We start from the raw sequence: 14353 nt of genomic DNA, 5'->3' as shown, positions 1-14353 counted from the left end.
AATGCCAAGTACTTTACCTATTTTTAAACAGCTGGTATTAGCAAGGCTGGTGCCCACTCAATTTGCATTTGCTCTATCTTTCCTCTGTTTAGTCCTACAGTATATGATCTTGATATTATACTGGCTGAATCTGGATCATTTAAGAAACCCACCTGAACTCTAACAGCAGATATAACCTGAGCCAAAATTTTCAGATTTTTACATTTCTGCAGAAAACACACCTATGAACACCTATGTTGAGTGGGCCTCTGTTGTCAGCCAAAGAGATGTAAGCAATAACCAACCCTGAAGAAGCAGTGTACTGCAGAACACAGTAGAGATTGTGATCCTGCTTTAGGATTACATCAGAAAGACGGAAAAATAGAAAGACATTTTTTTCTTTTTTTCCTCTGCTTAACTTTTCACTTAGATGAAACTGTGATTTCATTTCCAGCTATGTACCTGCATGTTTATGAGGAAGGCTTGCTATACTGAAAATGAGAGAGAACAGTCCATAGGAAATCAAGAGTTGCAACTGCTTCACTTTATGCCGTTAGGCCTTTACACATAGCCACAAACTCAGAGCACTGCAATTTCAAAAACTCATCTCATGCATGTAAGAGGACATCCATCTACTGCAGGTTCCAAACATACATCAAACAACATAGACAGAAAAAATACCTGCCAAAACAAACCCTTATACATGTCACATTCCAAAAACGTTTGGGTTTTTTTTATCAGTCAGATCACTTCTTTGGACAATCTAAGCACTGAAATAATAAGAGACTACCCTCAGCTTTAGGATGTCATTTTGCATGGTGATACTGTCTAGATCAAGAGTACGCAAAGCTTACCAAAAATTTTGTGATTAATTTTCAAGGTTTATATACATATATTATCATTAATTACAAGCCAATGCTTTTGTAATCTTTGATCAAGTACGTTTTCATGCACTCAACAGGTTTGGGTATGTCCTGGGACTTCTGAAAACAATGACATTCTGAGTATAATCTTTACATAGTATAAAACATTTTGGGCAACAGTCTGTAGCAAGAGAACATTAAGTGGAATGAACACAGAAATAAATGGTTTTGCTGATAATCACAGATAAATGTTTTACCATCTATTGAAATACCTCTAAATGATGTACCTGTTAATTACTTTTATGTAAGCACTGCACATTATCTAAGTGAGACATACCAGTAAGCAACATTTACTGAAAAACAACCACCCAACCATAACACAATGTAATCAGTGTTTTTTCTATTTCTATCAATAACCCTTTGATGGGAAAAGCAACACAATCTTACTAATGTCTGCCTATTGCCATGAAACTTTTAGGGCAAGATTTTAAAAATCAATTGTCTTTCAAATTCTTTTCAGGTATTTGATAATGAAGTGACCTTGTTCTCAGGAACATGAAACAGTGAAAAATCTCTACAATTTCTGGATTGGAACTAGAGTTCATAGCTTTAAGAAAATCCAGTATTTTGTTTAGATTTTGTACTTTAGGCACTCCAATTTAATAATTTCAGAATACTGTAGGCATATTTTGAGTTTAAAACTTCAATAAGTGAAGAAAATTTCTGACCTGCCTATATAAATGGAAACTTACATAAACATAAACCATATTTCCAGAAACTACTTTTGTAGCCTCAAGACTTCAGTAGTTTGAACTCTGCTGAGTATATCAACAACTCAAAACAAGTGTTGACTATTTTGAAAACATTCTATCAAGGAAGGCTAATTATTGATTATAAGTGGAACAGCTGTTTGTTTTCTTCTGTGTCATTGCTTATGTACACCCAGCTGGTTTCTGAGATATAATGTGTGTGTGAAAGCCAAACTGCAGCCCTAGAAAGAAGGTAGTACCAACATTTCCAACAGAAGCCTTGTTGAAGATTTGTTTCCAGTTCTTTGAATCTATATTTATATTGAAAACCTTTTAATTCTTCTTTCTCTCAAAAATCATGAAGCTGCAGAGAGATTCTGTGTGCTTTTGCAGAACAGTGGTTCCCAGCCACCTAGATAGGTCTTGTGTTAGTCTAAGAACATCACGATGAACAGCTAATAAGCTTTGCTAAGCCTGTAGTAGCTTAGTGGGATGCACCAATGGCAGGTTTTAGGGAAGGGGAAACTGGGGGTGGGTGAGGAATGAATTCTAGTGGTATGTGGAACACTGACAGTTTTCTTAAGTGAGCTTCTGCTACAAGATGACTTGGAATGATGGGTTTAGTCAAGGAATTAGAGATGCCTCATGAGACTCCAAGATGCTTAACATGAGCATGAAACATATAAAAGGAGGTGATTTTCATACACTTGAATAAACAGATCAACATGTGGCTGCAAAATATCTCCAATTCTGTAAAAACAGGTATTAGGAAACATTTAGCTGTAGCTTTCTTAGCAAAATAGTCTCTAGAACAGAAAACACTGGAGTTCTTGCTATGCTTACCTTACACAGGGAATCTACATGAGTATTTTTTCAAGCTAACAGGTTCCTTTCATCTCCAGAAATGAATTCCAATAAAGTACTGCTTTTATGTTTAGGTCCACTGAAAAATTGAGTTAAGTAGGAAAGATGAAGGCCTTCATCTCCAAATAGCAAAGTGTAGTCTACACAGCAACTACGCATCTATTATCTTATTGGAGATGTATATAAAATAAAATAAAATACTTAATTTATTGCTCTGTAATGCCTTTGTAAACAAAGTTTCTTAGGTCTCATTATCCTTCCATTTAAAGCAAAGCATGCAGTTTAGAGAAACAGAAGTTAGCAACAATCACGCATCAGAAGATCACATAGGAAGCTTTGTTTGAGGCCTTTAGCTCAAATCAAACAGTACGGCATTTTGAGTTCTGACAAACCACTGACTTGAGCTAAATACCCTGTGTTGAAAGAGGAAAAAAGACAGATATTCTAAGAAGACTTTACCCTGGAATGTGCTTACTAATCAGAAAGGCAGGCTGTCAGGAGAGAGAAATTCTACAACAGATCTTGAAAACTGCTTTGTGACTGTGGGAAAACCTCTTACCCTTTTTTAAAAATGGTTACTTGACATTGCTGCTTAAATGACTTTAAAATTTTCTAATGATGTTTACTTTCCAAGCCAGTATTCTCTAATATTTAGTTGATTATGACTGACAGTGCAGTAATTCTGTTGAATAAAAGTACAAGTTATCAATTAAAAAAAAAAAAAAGAAGGAAACCCGACTATTAAAACAAGTAAAGCTCTAACTTTCCCCCCGGCTCTTTTCATTTATAGTAGTCAACTTGCTCAGTAAATGAAACTGAGCTGGTGTAAACTGACTATAGCTGACCATAAGATGGTGCTAGTGGTACTGCAGTCGTAATAAAAATGGCACTGGTAAAGCTACAAGCATCCACACAAATGTGCTACTGGGTAACAGCTTAATTTTCTCATGACTTCTATGAAAGGCATTTGCTGAGGTCCAGTAAAAAGAACACATCAGTTCTTGTACAAGTTTCTGTAACTGCAGAACATCTTGTAAAAAGGGAGCTCTGAATGGGAAAAGAAATTGTAAAGAGTAGCTATGTTTTTGGCCTAATAAATCTCATTCACACTTGAGACAGCTGGACACCTTGCAAACAAAACTACAGAGAGATCTAATTTAACAAAGACTTGTTCTGTTTTCCCATTCTAATGTACTGTGAAAGTGGTTACAGAAATTCATGAAACAGAAATAATTTCAATGATGGACAGAGACAGGATCCTCCTAGTCAAAGTGAAGAAGTCCTCCTAAAGCACACTCCAGTTCTTCCAAGTAAAGTGATACCTTCTCCCAATCACTAACAGAAATGAAAAGATGCAATTGCACAGTCCTGAATTTTCCCTCTGTGTTGCAATGGTGATCACACATACTAGCCAGTACATTACACTTGTATATGCATACATACATGCACACAGAGCATAGATGTATATGCTGTATATTTTCAGTACCTTCCTAAACATCCTAAACGAACATGGCTGTATGGAGAACCCCTTCACTCTGCTCAGCTGGGAGAATTTTCAAAATTACCTAAAGGCACTACTGTGAATTCAAGGCATCTTCCACCTAGATTTCAAGTTGCTTTTCTGAAGTGCAAGTACAATAATTTTTCCCAAGTATTTAAACTTGGAAAAGTCCATGCTTTCCTTAAAAATTCCTTTCATTATTCTACATTTTGAAAGTTGCAGTTAAAAAACAGTAGGAGATAAAGAATTGATTTGCATTAAAATGTACTGGAATTTGGCAAAAATGCAAAGACAAAGAGACTGTCAGTAACCATAATTACAGTGGTCACAAATAAGCTTTTTAATTAGCTATTGTGCCTTTTTTTTTCCAGTGAAGACATCTATTCAATTCTTGCAGGCATATTTCTACTTCACAGTGTTTTCCAACACAGCTCTCCCTTGACCCCTCTCCCAGCTGAAAACTCATTTGCAACTCATTTTATTAAATGTTCTCCACTTCGGCTCTGTGAACTCCTACCTGCACTGGACGACCATCTTCTTGGCCAATCATGTTCCTCCAGTCCTGCAGTGACCGTTGAAGGCTGTCCAGCCCTGTCTCCCACAGCCTCACACCACCTCCCATGTCCACAGTAACCAAACCTACTTTGCCCAGTGGTGCCAACAGGGCATCAGCATCCGAGATCTTGGAAAGCCAAGATGTATATGGAGAGAGAGATTGTGATCTGAAAAACAAAAATTAATGTGATTTGTATTGAAGCTGCAATCAAAAAGAGGCTGAGTAATCATGTAGTTAAGGCAACAAATGAAATAACATCCTCATTCCATGAGAGACTATAACTAAGCCTTGCAGACCCACTATTTAATCTGAAACGTTCCACCTACTGAAACTGGGTATGACCAAAAGATACTTGTCAGTATAAAAAGCAGTGTAAAACACCAGGCTGAAAGGGAATGTGTTGCCTAACCACCGCTATATCTCATCTATCTGAAAGTAGTCAGTCTTTACAAAAAACTATAAAGAATATAAAAAATTTACAAATGCGTTACAGAAAGATATAAAACTACAAAAGAAGTAGGAGAGAACATGACCTGGGCACTGAGGAAAATACCTTCCATCAACTTGAAGTAACACTTTTCTCTAGTACTTTAATTTAAAAAATGAAGATTTAAACACATATTTAAAGATGGCACAGCTTTATGCACAGGGAATCTTAGCACTGTTTTAAACAGTCAACTTGCAGACAAAAATTTACTGCTGAAACAGAGGGCCTAATAACTACATAATAGGAAAGGAAATGTAGATAAAGTAGGAAAGATTCTTTGCATTTTTTTAGTATTGTTAATTACATGCATAATGACTTGCTACTTGCACTAACGCTACTATTAATAAACTTCTATGCCTTTACCTATGACTGAAATTGCCACATACTAATTCAACTGAAGAAGAGTTATCTTAGCATTTGACCAGGCTAAATATGCCAGAAGGAGGAAAGTTTGTTAGCTTTTAGCATAGAACTATTCAGATGTGTGAAAAGTCACTTTATTTATCAGTTCTTAGTGAAGTATGTTTTAAAATCTGGGCTTCTGCTCAGATTTGCCATAAATAGCTTAAATGCTCATATTAGGTTAAGGGTCATGATGTTGACGTTTGGCTTTGTAATTTTTGTAAAAATCCTAGTCTAAAATAAAGTGTGATTCCCTACTATTTCTGTGTTAATGCTGCACATTTTTGAACAGTTGTGTAAGATGTAGGCCAATGGATCAATTATAAAATGGTGAACAGTCCAAAACTAATTATCAATTAAAAAATTTCAGATTATTAATGAATTAATTTGAGGATCAATTAATATTATCAAACCCAACATCAAATGAATAGAATTTTTGAAAAAACGTATAAAATTCCTGATGTGTGGGTTTCATACATGTGCTACTTAAACATGCAAAGTTGAGAGACTGCAATTTAAAACAAACCCCTTTATTATTATTGCAGTGGAAAATGACAATTTGTAACCAAAATATATTTGTATCATAAACCATTTGCAAATATGCTCTGCAACGGTGATAGACAGATGTTAAGATGTAAAACAGAAGCCACACAGTGTGGCTATTTTGATGTATCATACAAGATACTTGCGTATCATGAAAGATACCTGTAAGGGAATGCATATTTTCTAAAGGGAGAACCAGAACATAGAGAAGCTTAAGTTACTTTCAAGATGAACTTTATACTGGACCAGAACTTGATTCCTGGTTTCCTAACACCTAGCACTGGATCATTCTGCCTGTCTTTGTTAGACCCCAATGATAGAGAAAAAGGAAAATAAAGACAGCAAAACAAAATGAAACAGGGCAGAGGATAAAGTGGGTGAAGAGGGGGAAACAGCAAAGGGAATGAAAATCAGAAGATAAAGCTACCATTCATATTTATCAATTAATTGCTACATTTTCATTGGTATTGCCTAGTAAACACATAAAAAATACTGACAAAAATATGCTGCAGGTGTTACAGAATTTTACACACTAGGTATGAAATATTCTTACTTTCCACATTGAAGAAATATTTGCTTATCCTGAAGTAATAATACACACTTAATTCTCTTTGCTCTTCCTGTAAGACAGAGGCTAGCTGCTCTAATCAATAAAATCAGTTACCTAGGAATAGCAATGTATTTGATTTTCTTCGAGTTAAGATCTGTTACTTCCAAGTATCCAGCAGCTTGTGGAGGAGTGACATCTGAAAATAAACAAACATGTTATTTTCCTGCTGCATGATTAACTGGTTACTGCATTTGCATTTAGCAGATTAAATTTAAATATTTCATTATACAGTACCTGTCAGAAAATGATAAGCTTTCACATTCAACACAGGAGTATAACTTGCAAATACGGAATTGTTTTACTATTGTGACAGGGAGCAATCAGACAGGCAAAATTATAAAAGAACAATGTATTTGTAAAGCAAATGTCAAAATTACACACAAACATAGCCCTACTCACAAAAGCACTAACCAGGCATTACTGCAATCCCTAACTCACTGCTTTTATCTGTTACTGAAGATAATATCAGCTGTATATCTGGCTTTAAAAGCATACTGAGGAACATTTCAAAACATTGTGCTGATGATTCCCACTTGAAAATTTCTCAGTAATATTAACCTAAATGTTGTTGCCTTAAATTGAACCACTTTTTGCAGGTAGATCTCAGCATGCAAAGACTTTAGAACTGAATTTTAAATAGCCCTAGACTATCAGACATTTAATAGTCTGTTTACAGACAGTTTAATGAATACAGCTAATACTATGGTCCCTCCCACAGAAATAAATCTCTGTGTGTGTGCCCACATTGGCTTTTGCCAACATGAGTACAGTCTGCCTGGGCTCAGAAGTGGCTTCCAGGAAGGAGCTGGCTTTCATCTGCCTGAAATCAATTGAGGAATTTAAGTTTTTCAGAAAAGAAACCAGATGACCGAATTACACTGCACAGTATGGGTACAAAATATTATTGTCAGAAGATGAAAGCAAGTCTAGATTTCCTTCTGAAACAATGTATCTTTCACCTCCTTGAAATGAAGGAGAACCTGATGTTACCTGCAGAAGTGTTGATGCTTCCATACAGCACACACAGAAAACACCACTAAGGTCAGCAGTATAAAAGGATCTAATATTCAAATGAGTATAAAGAATAACCCACAACAGCACTTTATGCATATCTACTGTATTTATGTATCTATAGTCTGTACATCTACATCATCTGTTGACTTTACTCATCTTCATAAAAATGGAAATATCAAACCCACTGGAAATCAGAAAAAAAGTCTGGAAAAATGCAGGTTTGTGGGCCACAGAGCAATTTTTGTTTTGCCTAGATTTTGTTACTGTTTTCAGATGTGCTCTCTCTCTCATGGTAGTAATGGAGAACAAGACACACATTAAAAATTCTCACGAAGATCTAGAACACAGAGCTGATACTGAACTGGAAGGAGTGAACTGTGAGATAAGAATTAAAAATTAACGAATTAGAGAGAGAGCACTAATCAACCAAACTAAATTCTAAAAAGACAAAGGATTGCAGAGTAGGAAGCTGAAGAAAAGGTAACCAAATGTTTATAAATGCAACACAGGAACAACCGGCCAGGCCCCTGAACTGCAGCCAAGAATCTTAATGATGAAACATGATTGTCAGACCTAAACAAGTGCAGTTTGTTCCTCTTTTGCCAAAGCCTGACGAAGAAGAATAGCTATGTGCAGCTCTAGACATGAAACTTTAAGGAAAATACAGACACATGAGACAGTCCTGAGGCTGACAAACAGGTTAGAACAGATGGGCTAGAAGGACAAATGTATGGAATTAACTTATTTGTCTAAAAATATACTTTTTTTTTGAAAAAAACACATCCCATAATAAAAAAAAAATCTTTATAAAGAGAACAGTATTATCCTGACTGAGTGAAGGTGAAAAAGTATTTAGTTTTATTTACAGCAAAAAAACTGGATACTAGGAAAAGCTTTTCTTATACAAGGAGACTGAAGCATTGCAACAGGCCAATTGTTTGACAAACATCAGTTAAGAAGAGTCTAAACATGTGTCATCCTGTCCCTATATAAATAGCTGGACCAGATGATGTGTTGAGGTTATTCCTGTAACTGTGTTACACTACATGTTGTTCCAGTTACTGTCACACTAACAGAGATACACACTCAGTAATAGACTGTTATTTTATATTCCTATATAGAAAGCACTGAGAATCCAAGTAAATATTTGCTCTCAAGTAGCCCTCATTTCTATGGCTTTGATTTTTTTTTGATTCTGCTGTTATCTCTTCTCTAAGCTTATATTTTGTGGCCATACATCTATCTGGCAGTCTTTAGGGAAATTACTACTTGTTACAGTTTCTTTTCAAACACAACTATTATCCTAGTTTACAGGTCCAATAAAACATAAAGGAAATTATTTCTTTGCTTGTTGCTCCTGGAACAGTTTTGGTAATACATATTGAAGTACGCTAGAGTTTGGCTGAGTATGATGAATTATTAATAGAAATGGAAGGCTGTGTGCCAGAACTGACCAGTTGTCCATGAAGACAACAAAGAAAGCCTGACAGATAGGCAAACCAAAGCAAAAATATAAAACAATGTCTGGAAGGCACTATAAGACATTAGTGCAACAACTTCAAGGGACTGCCACATACTCGATTTTATGTAAAACGATGCCTTTGCTTCACTGCACCATCTCCCAGGAAAGGATACAAAGACTTATGAATGAAGCCTTATACAACTCTTTTAGGTAACTACAGGTTTCCAGTGCAGAAACAACAGCACAGACAAATCACTAAACATCCAAATGCCCCCATGAATTACGCAGCACAATCACGAATAAGCAACAGTGAATCTCCAAGGGATAAGCAGCTACATAGTAGCAGTTAAATGTGCATTAAATTTTCTGTCAATTAGTGAGACTGAGAGGCAAAGTCCTGAAGAAACAATAGCCCAGCAGAGAGGGCTGTAATAGGGAAGCATTTAGTAACTTTCCATGAGTTTCTCCAGTTTTCCTTTGGATCCATGTTCAGCATTCACAACATCCTTTGGGAAGCAGTTTCACAGGTCAGTTCCCTTCTCTGTGAAGAACCACCTCTTGTTTGTTTTGATGAAGTTCCTAATAGCTTTATTAGCTGCCCCCAAACTCTGGTACCAAGTATAAAATTGCTGGGTTTTCCACGCCATACATGTTCTTGTAGAATTCCACCATATGCCCCTGTCCTCATCTTGTCTCCACACGCAGGAGACTAGCTGATGTAATCTTGCTCATCCTTGTTGCCCTTTTCTGAACTTCTCCCAGTTCAGCCTTCTCCCCGCTTGAGACAGAAGACCAAAATTACAGTGTTAAAGACACACGGATTTACATAACAGCACAAAGATGTTCCCTGGTCTTCCCTCTTTTTTTGACTGCTACTGAGCTTTGAACTGATACTTTAAAGAAACTATCTATCATAACAGCAAAGTCATGCTGCTGAGATGTACTGATCAGCCTCATCATTTTAGATGTAGAATTAGGACTCTTTCTTTCTTCCTTCATGTACATTATATTCATCCATACTGATTTTCATCTGCCATTTCTATTGCAGTCAGCACTATAGTCCTGTAATCCTTCACGGTGAAACCTTTCTACTGTGAATAATAACCAGTATCATCACCAAACACTGTCACCTCACTGTTCATTCATTTTTCCATTTTTTTTCATGACCATGCTGAGTAGCACAGGTCTCTGTAGAAATCCACTCCTAGCTCCTCCTCCACTAGAAAAACTGGCCATTAACTGAGAAATGGAAATGTCTGCAGTCTTGAAAAAAAGGCTACAGAATAGAAAACCTAGAGTCTTGCTCAGGTCCAATTTAATTGTATCAGTAAGGTCATATTAAATATGATTCAGCTAAGGACAAATCTGGTAATTCATAAATTAAAATGTCACTTAGAAAAGAAAAATGAAAATGTTCTTCAAGGCCTTAAATCTTTTAACTTAAATGGCTATAAAGCACTGAAGAAAGTATACCTCATAAAATTTGCTACAAATTTAATGCTATCAATCACTACTCATGAATATATTTCACCATAGTCGAGGGAAAAAAAAGTTAGTATCTTGTTCAGATATAACAACAGATACAAATTAAATTGCTCGGTCAGATAGAAGCCAATTCTCAGAGAGATAACTCGCTTAGGTCACTGGTATCCAGGATTCATGAGGAATGTTCCCTGGTTTTTAATTTTATTAATCTAGCATTATAAAGTGTTCTACACCACAGCAACCCAAAAGACTTTTAGAAACAACTGTCAAGATCTTAATTTTAGGTATCATTTGGAAGCACTGTATCCTTCCTTCACTCCTAAATTTGTAAACTAATTTTAATGAAAGCTCAGAAGATCTACCTTCTGAATTTTTTACCATCCACTTCAGAGTCGGGTTTTATTTTTACTGTGAAGGCCTAAAAGATGACCCAATCTGACCCTTCAGCAGTTTATAAAGTATGAGAAGATTACAGCCTGAAGTGGTATAATTAGTTCTGAAGATCATCATGCTAACTCTGTTTTATTAAGTTTAACCTTTTTAAAAACTAACCTTTTCTTTATAAATGTAGGTAACTTCAGTTTTCTACCCTGTTTATATCTTTGATTTGCTTTTTTAGTTAAGTAAATGTTTTATCCTTTTAGTAATAAATAAAAGGGTTTCTCTACACAAAGAAGTTAATCTGTGTTAAATGAGGGCAGACAGATTAGATCATTTATTTTGTAAAAGTCAATTAATTTGGAATACAGCATTTATTTTGGGATGGAGAGTTCACATACAGAACAAATCAGGAATAGCTTCTTGTGCTGATGAATTAAAAAACCCAGCTATTTTCTCATATAGAAATATTTTGGGTGTTTTCTCTTTTTGATAGTGAACTTTCCTTGGAGATTTCTAGAGGTAATTAAATGCAAAACTCACAAATGTTGTATTTAGCACTAATTGGTATATTTTTAGTTATTGGCTGAAGAAGCTAAAGATACAAAGATAACAGAAAGCTTGGCATGGTGGCACAAAAAAGTCTGAAGGTCTGTAGTCTGTACCTGCTTTAGTAGTGTACAAGTGGAGGATGGTTTTGCTGTATGTGAACGTTGCTCAGGCAACATTCTCTTGGACAAGGGAACAACTATAAAGCCTGGGTCTCTTCAGTTTGGAGAGAGGGCAGATGTGACTGAAGTTTACAAAGTCATGAAAGTGATGGTTAAGGTGAATGCAGAACTGTTATTCACTCAACCCTGCAATGCCAGAATGAAGGGCACTTGATAAATCTGGTAGAAGATCAGTTGATCACAGAGTAGTGAACTTGTGAACTTGCTGTGGAGACACATAAGTTCAAAGAGGAACCAGAAAAACTTGTGGACAAAAGGTCCGTAAAAGGGGTTGGACAGCCTAAGGCAGGTTGACCCCCAAGGCAGGTATGTCCCTTGCAACATCTCTAGCAAAAAACCTGCAAATATTGAGGAAGTATGACAGGGAAAAAGACAGAAGTGGCCAGGCTGACATTCATTCCCGAAATAAACTCTCCTGTTGGTTCTGCTAGAGACAGAATACTGAGCTAGACAGACAACAGGGTCTTCTTATCACTGTGTGTCTCTGTGGCACTGAGCAGAGGTTGGAAACACTGGTGAAAGCCAAACGCAGAACTGGAATGATCATATTCCTGTAGCTGGTTCCCAGTGCAGACTGAGGGAGATCCCATCTACTGGGATATTCAGGGTAAGCAGCCTACTAATTCGTCAGAAGTATAATTCAGCGTGTTAGTAAGATCCAAATTAATTTTAAAAATGAGTGCAAATATTCTCATTCCTCCTCAAATGCTTGCTTTGTGATTCTTTAAAAACATTTTGAAAAAAATCATAAGTGATTGCTGTTTACAAAACAAAAACAAGTGTGTAAAGTTGTTGCAGCACAAGCATATGAACCTCTTACCTTTTGGGTAAATGTCTTTCAAAGGCACATCTCCAGGTGCTAAAATTCTGACTATTTGATTAGAAGCCAATAAAGTTATACAATTGGTTTGTTTTGCAGCTCCTGTTTTCCTCCGGCCTCCATAATAAAATGGATCAGAAGGAGAAGCACGTTTGTGACTCAGAGAGGCGTTTCTTTTCCAGCTATACACTTCACTAGGAGACTACAAGAGAGAAGGAGTCTACTGAACAAAATGTTACTATTATTGAGCCAAAAAACAAACGTTTCTTGATAAGTTCCACTTCTTTTCTAATTTCAAATCAAATGTAGCTACTGTGGTTACTTCACATGTGACCACACAACAAGGAAAAGACCTGGATTATTTTATGATTAAAACCTCCTAGAATAGTGAAAAAAACATAGACTACCTAAACAAGTTTTAGGAAATGAGACTCTCTGAAGATATGAAGTTGAATGAAAAATTTTTTTTCACGTTGAACCAGGAATAGAAAGCATTGAAATAACCTAATCTGGAATCAAGCTATGTAAGAAACTATTACCATAGTCTAAGTTTCCACTACTGTAGATAAATGCAAACAGGTATTTCAGTAACAAATTCAAAGCTAGGCATTAAGGTTGGGATTTGGCTCCAGGTTCAGAAACATAAATGTAGGTGTCCACATGTGAACCAGGTGCTCCATCTCCCGCTATAGCCAGTTGAGCCTAGAGAATAAGTCACCTGATCTTGAAGAAGGCCTTTAGGTTTGGTCAGCTGAGCATTGCTATTCTAAGAGCTTAGATACCTTGTTCATACTGAACACCTACACCATTTAACACTAAACGTTGAATCTGAAGTTTTGTCCCACCACCTCCACGTTCACCTTTAGCACTCCCTCTTTGACATTCAGGTGGACATTTAAAACCATATATAAGGAAAGACAGGGCCCAGTCTCAATCAGTGAGAGCAAAATGCTTCCTCACCAGCGTTACCAGTGTTGGTATTGAAGTGTGTAGCATCTTCAGTACTCACTCCCCTAGGCTACCTCGCTTTTCCAGCAATAAACTCACATCTATTATAAATAATATGAAGAGCTAGTATAATCAATCTGGTAGTATAAATCCAAATCAAAATAAACTCAAAAGCTAATTCCAAAGACAGGGAATGTCTTACTGACAAAAACGTGGTTTTGAATAATTTTGGATTTTGGAGTGTTTTCTTCAATCATTTGATTTTCCCAAAATTAATGCCTGTTAACAGTTAAATCTTCTAATTTGCCCCAATTTATTATGGGAACATGATACAGAATTTATTCCATAAACACCACCCTTTTTATGTATCACTAGGTAGTAAATATAAATAAATACAAAGAATTAAACACTGCTTTTATTTTCCCTGTGTTTACCTCCATTCCTTGCAACCGCCTTAATCATTACACTGTTAAGTTTCACTTTCTTTCTGGTCCTTTTCTAATTGTGTCACAGCAGTGAGCACAATTACATGCAGTATTTACACTTAACTACATTATTAAATAGTGAAGGGGCTGCATAGTTTTGTTGCCATGTTCTGTATCTGCTAGCTGCTGCTAGATGTTCACACTGAACGGTCCAAAATGATACTGGTGCCCTTTTTGTCGGTTATATTTAAGTAGATACTTATAAACCCACATGATTTAGAAAATATTCCTCCAACCAGCACTATTTAGAACTTATCTACAAAGAATTTTGCCTGTGCTAGACATTATATTGTCCAGTTTCTTATTACTTCAAACTCCACTGAAATCCCCCTAGATTAGACTGCCTTACCAAACAGTGTACACTACATGAATTTGTCATTTACTGTCATTCCCTTCTTTTACCATATCATTTAGTTAACAGGAACCTAACTGGTTACAGAATAAATGAGATCATATTACTTCATTGTGTAATAATG

At 36.1% G+C, this 14353-nt stretch overlaps 1 protein-coding gene across 2 annotated transcripts in view; it reads right to left on the bottom strand.

The window, feature by feature from the left end:
• The window catches only part of VWA8 (von Willebrand factor A domain containing 8), a 185933-nt gene that overhangs the window by 41341 nt on the left and 130239 nt on the right, over positions 1-14353 (bottom strand). For both annotated transcript variants that reach the window (XM_056329815.1, XM_056329816.1), the window contains exons 35-37: positions 12445-12646; positions 6609-6690; positions 4474-4678 (exon numbers count right to left, since the gene is read on the bottom strand). In XM_056329815.1, the coding sequence (XP_056185790.1) occupies positions 4474-4678; positions 6609-6690; positions 12445-12646 (489 nt within the window). The remainder of the gene's footprint in view (positions 1-4473; positions 4679-6608; positions 6691-12444; positions 12647-14353) is intronic.

Source organism: Falco biarmicus, chromosome 2 (assembly GCF_023638135.1).
Source record: "Falco biarmicus isolate bFalBia1 chromosome 2, bFalBia1.pri, whole genome shotgun sequence".
NCBI lineage: Eukaryota > Metazoa > Chordata > Aves > Falconiformes > Falconidae > Falco > Falco biarmicus.
This window is presented reverse-complemented; position numbering and strand designations above follow the sequence as displayed.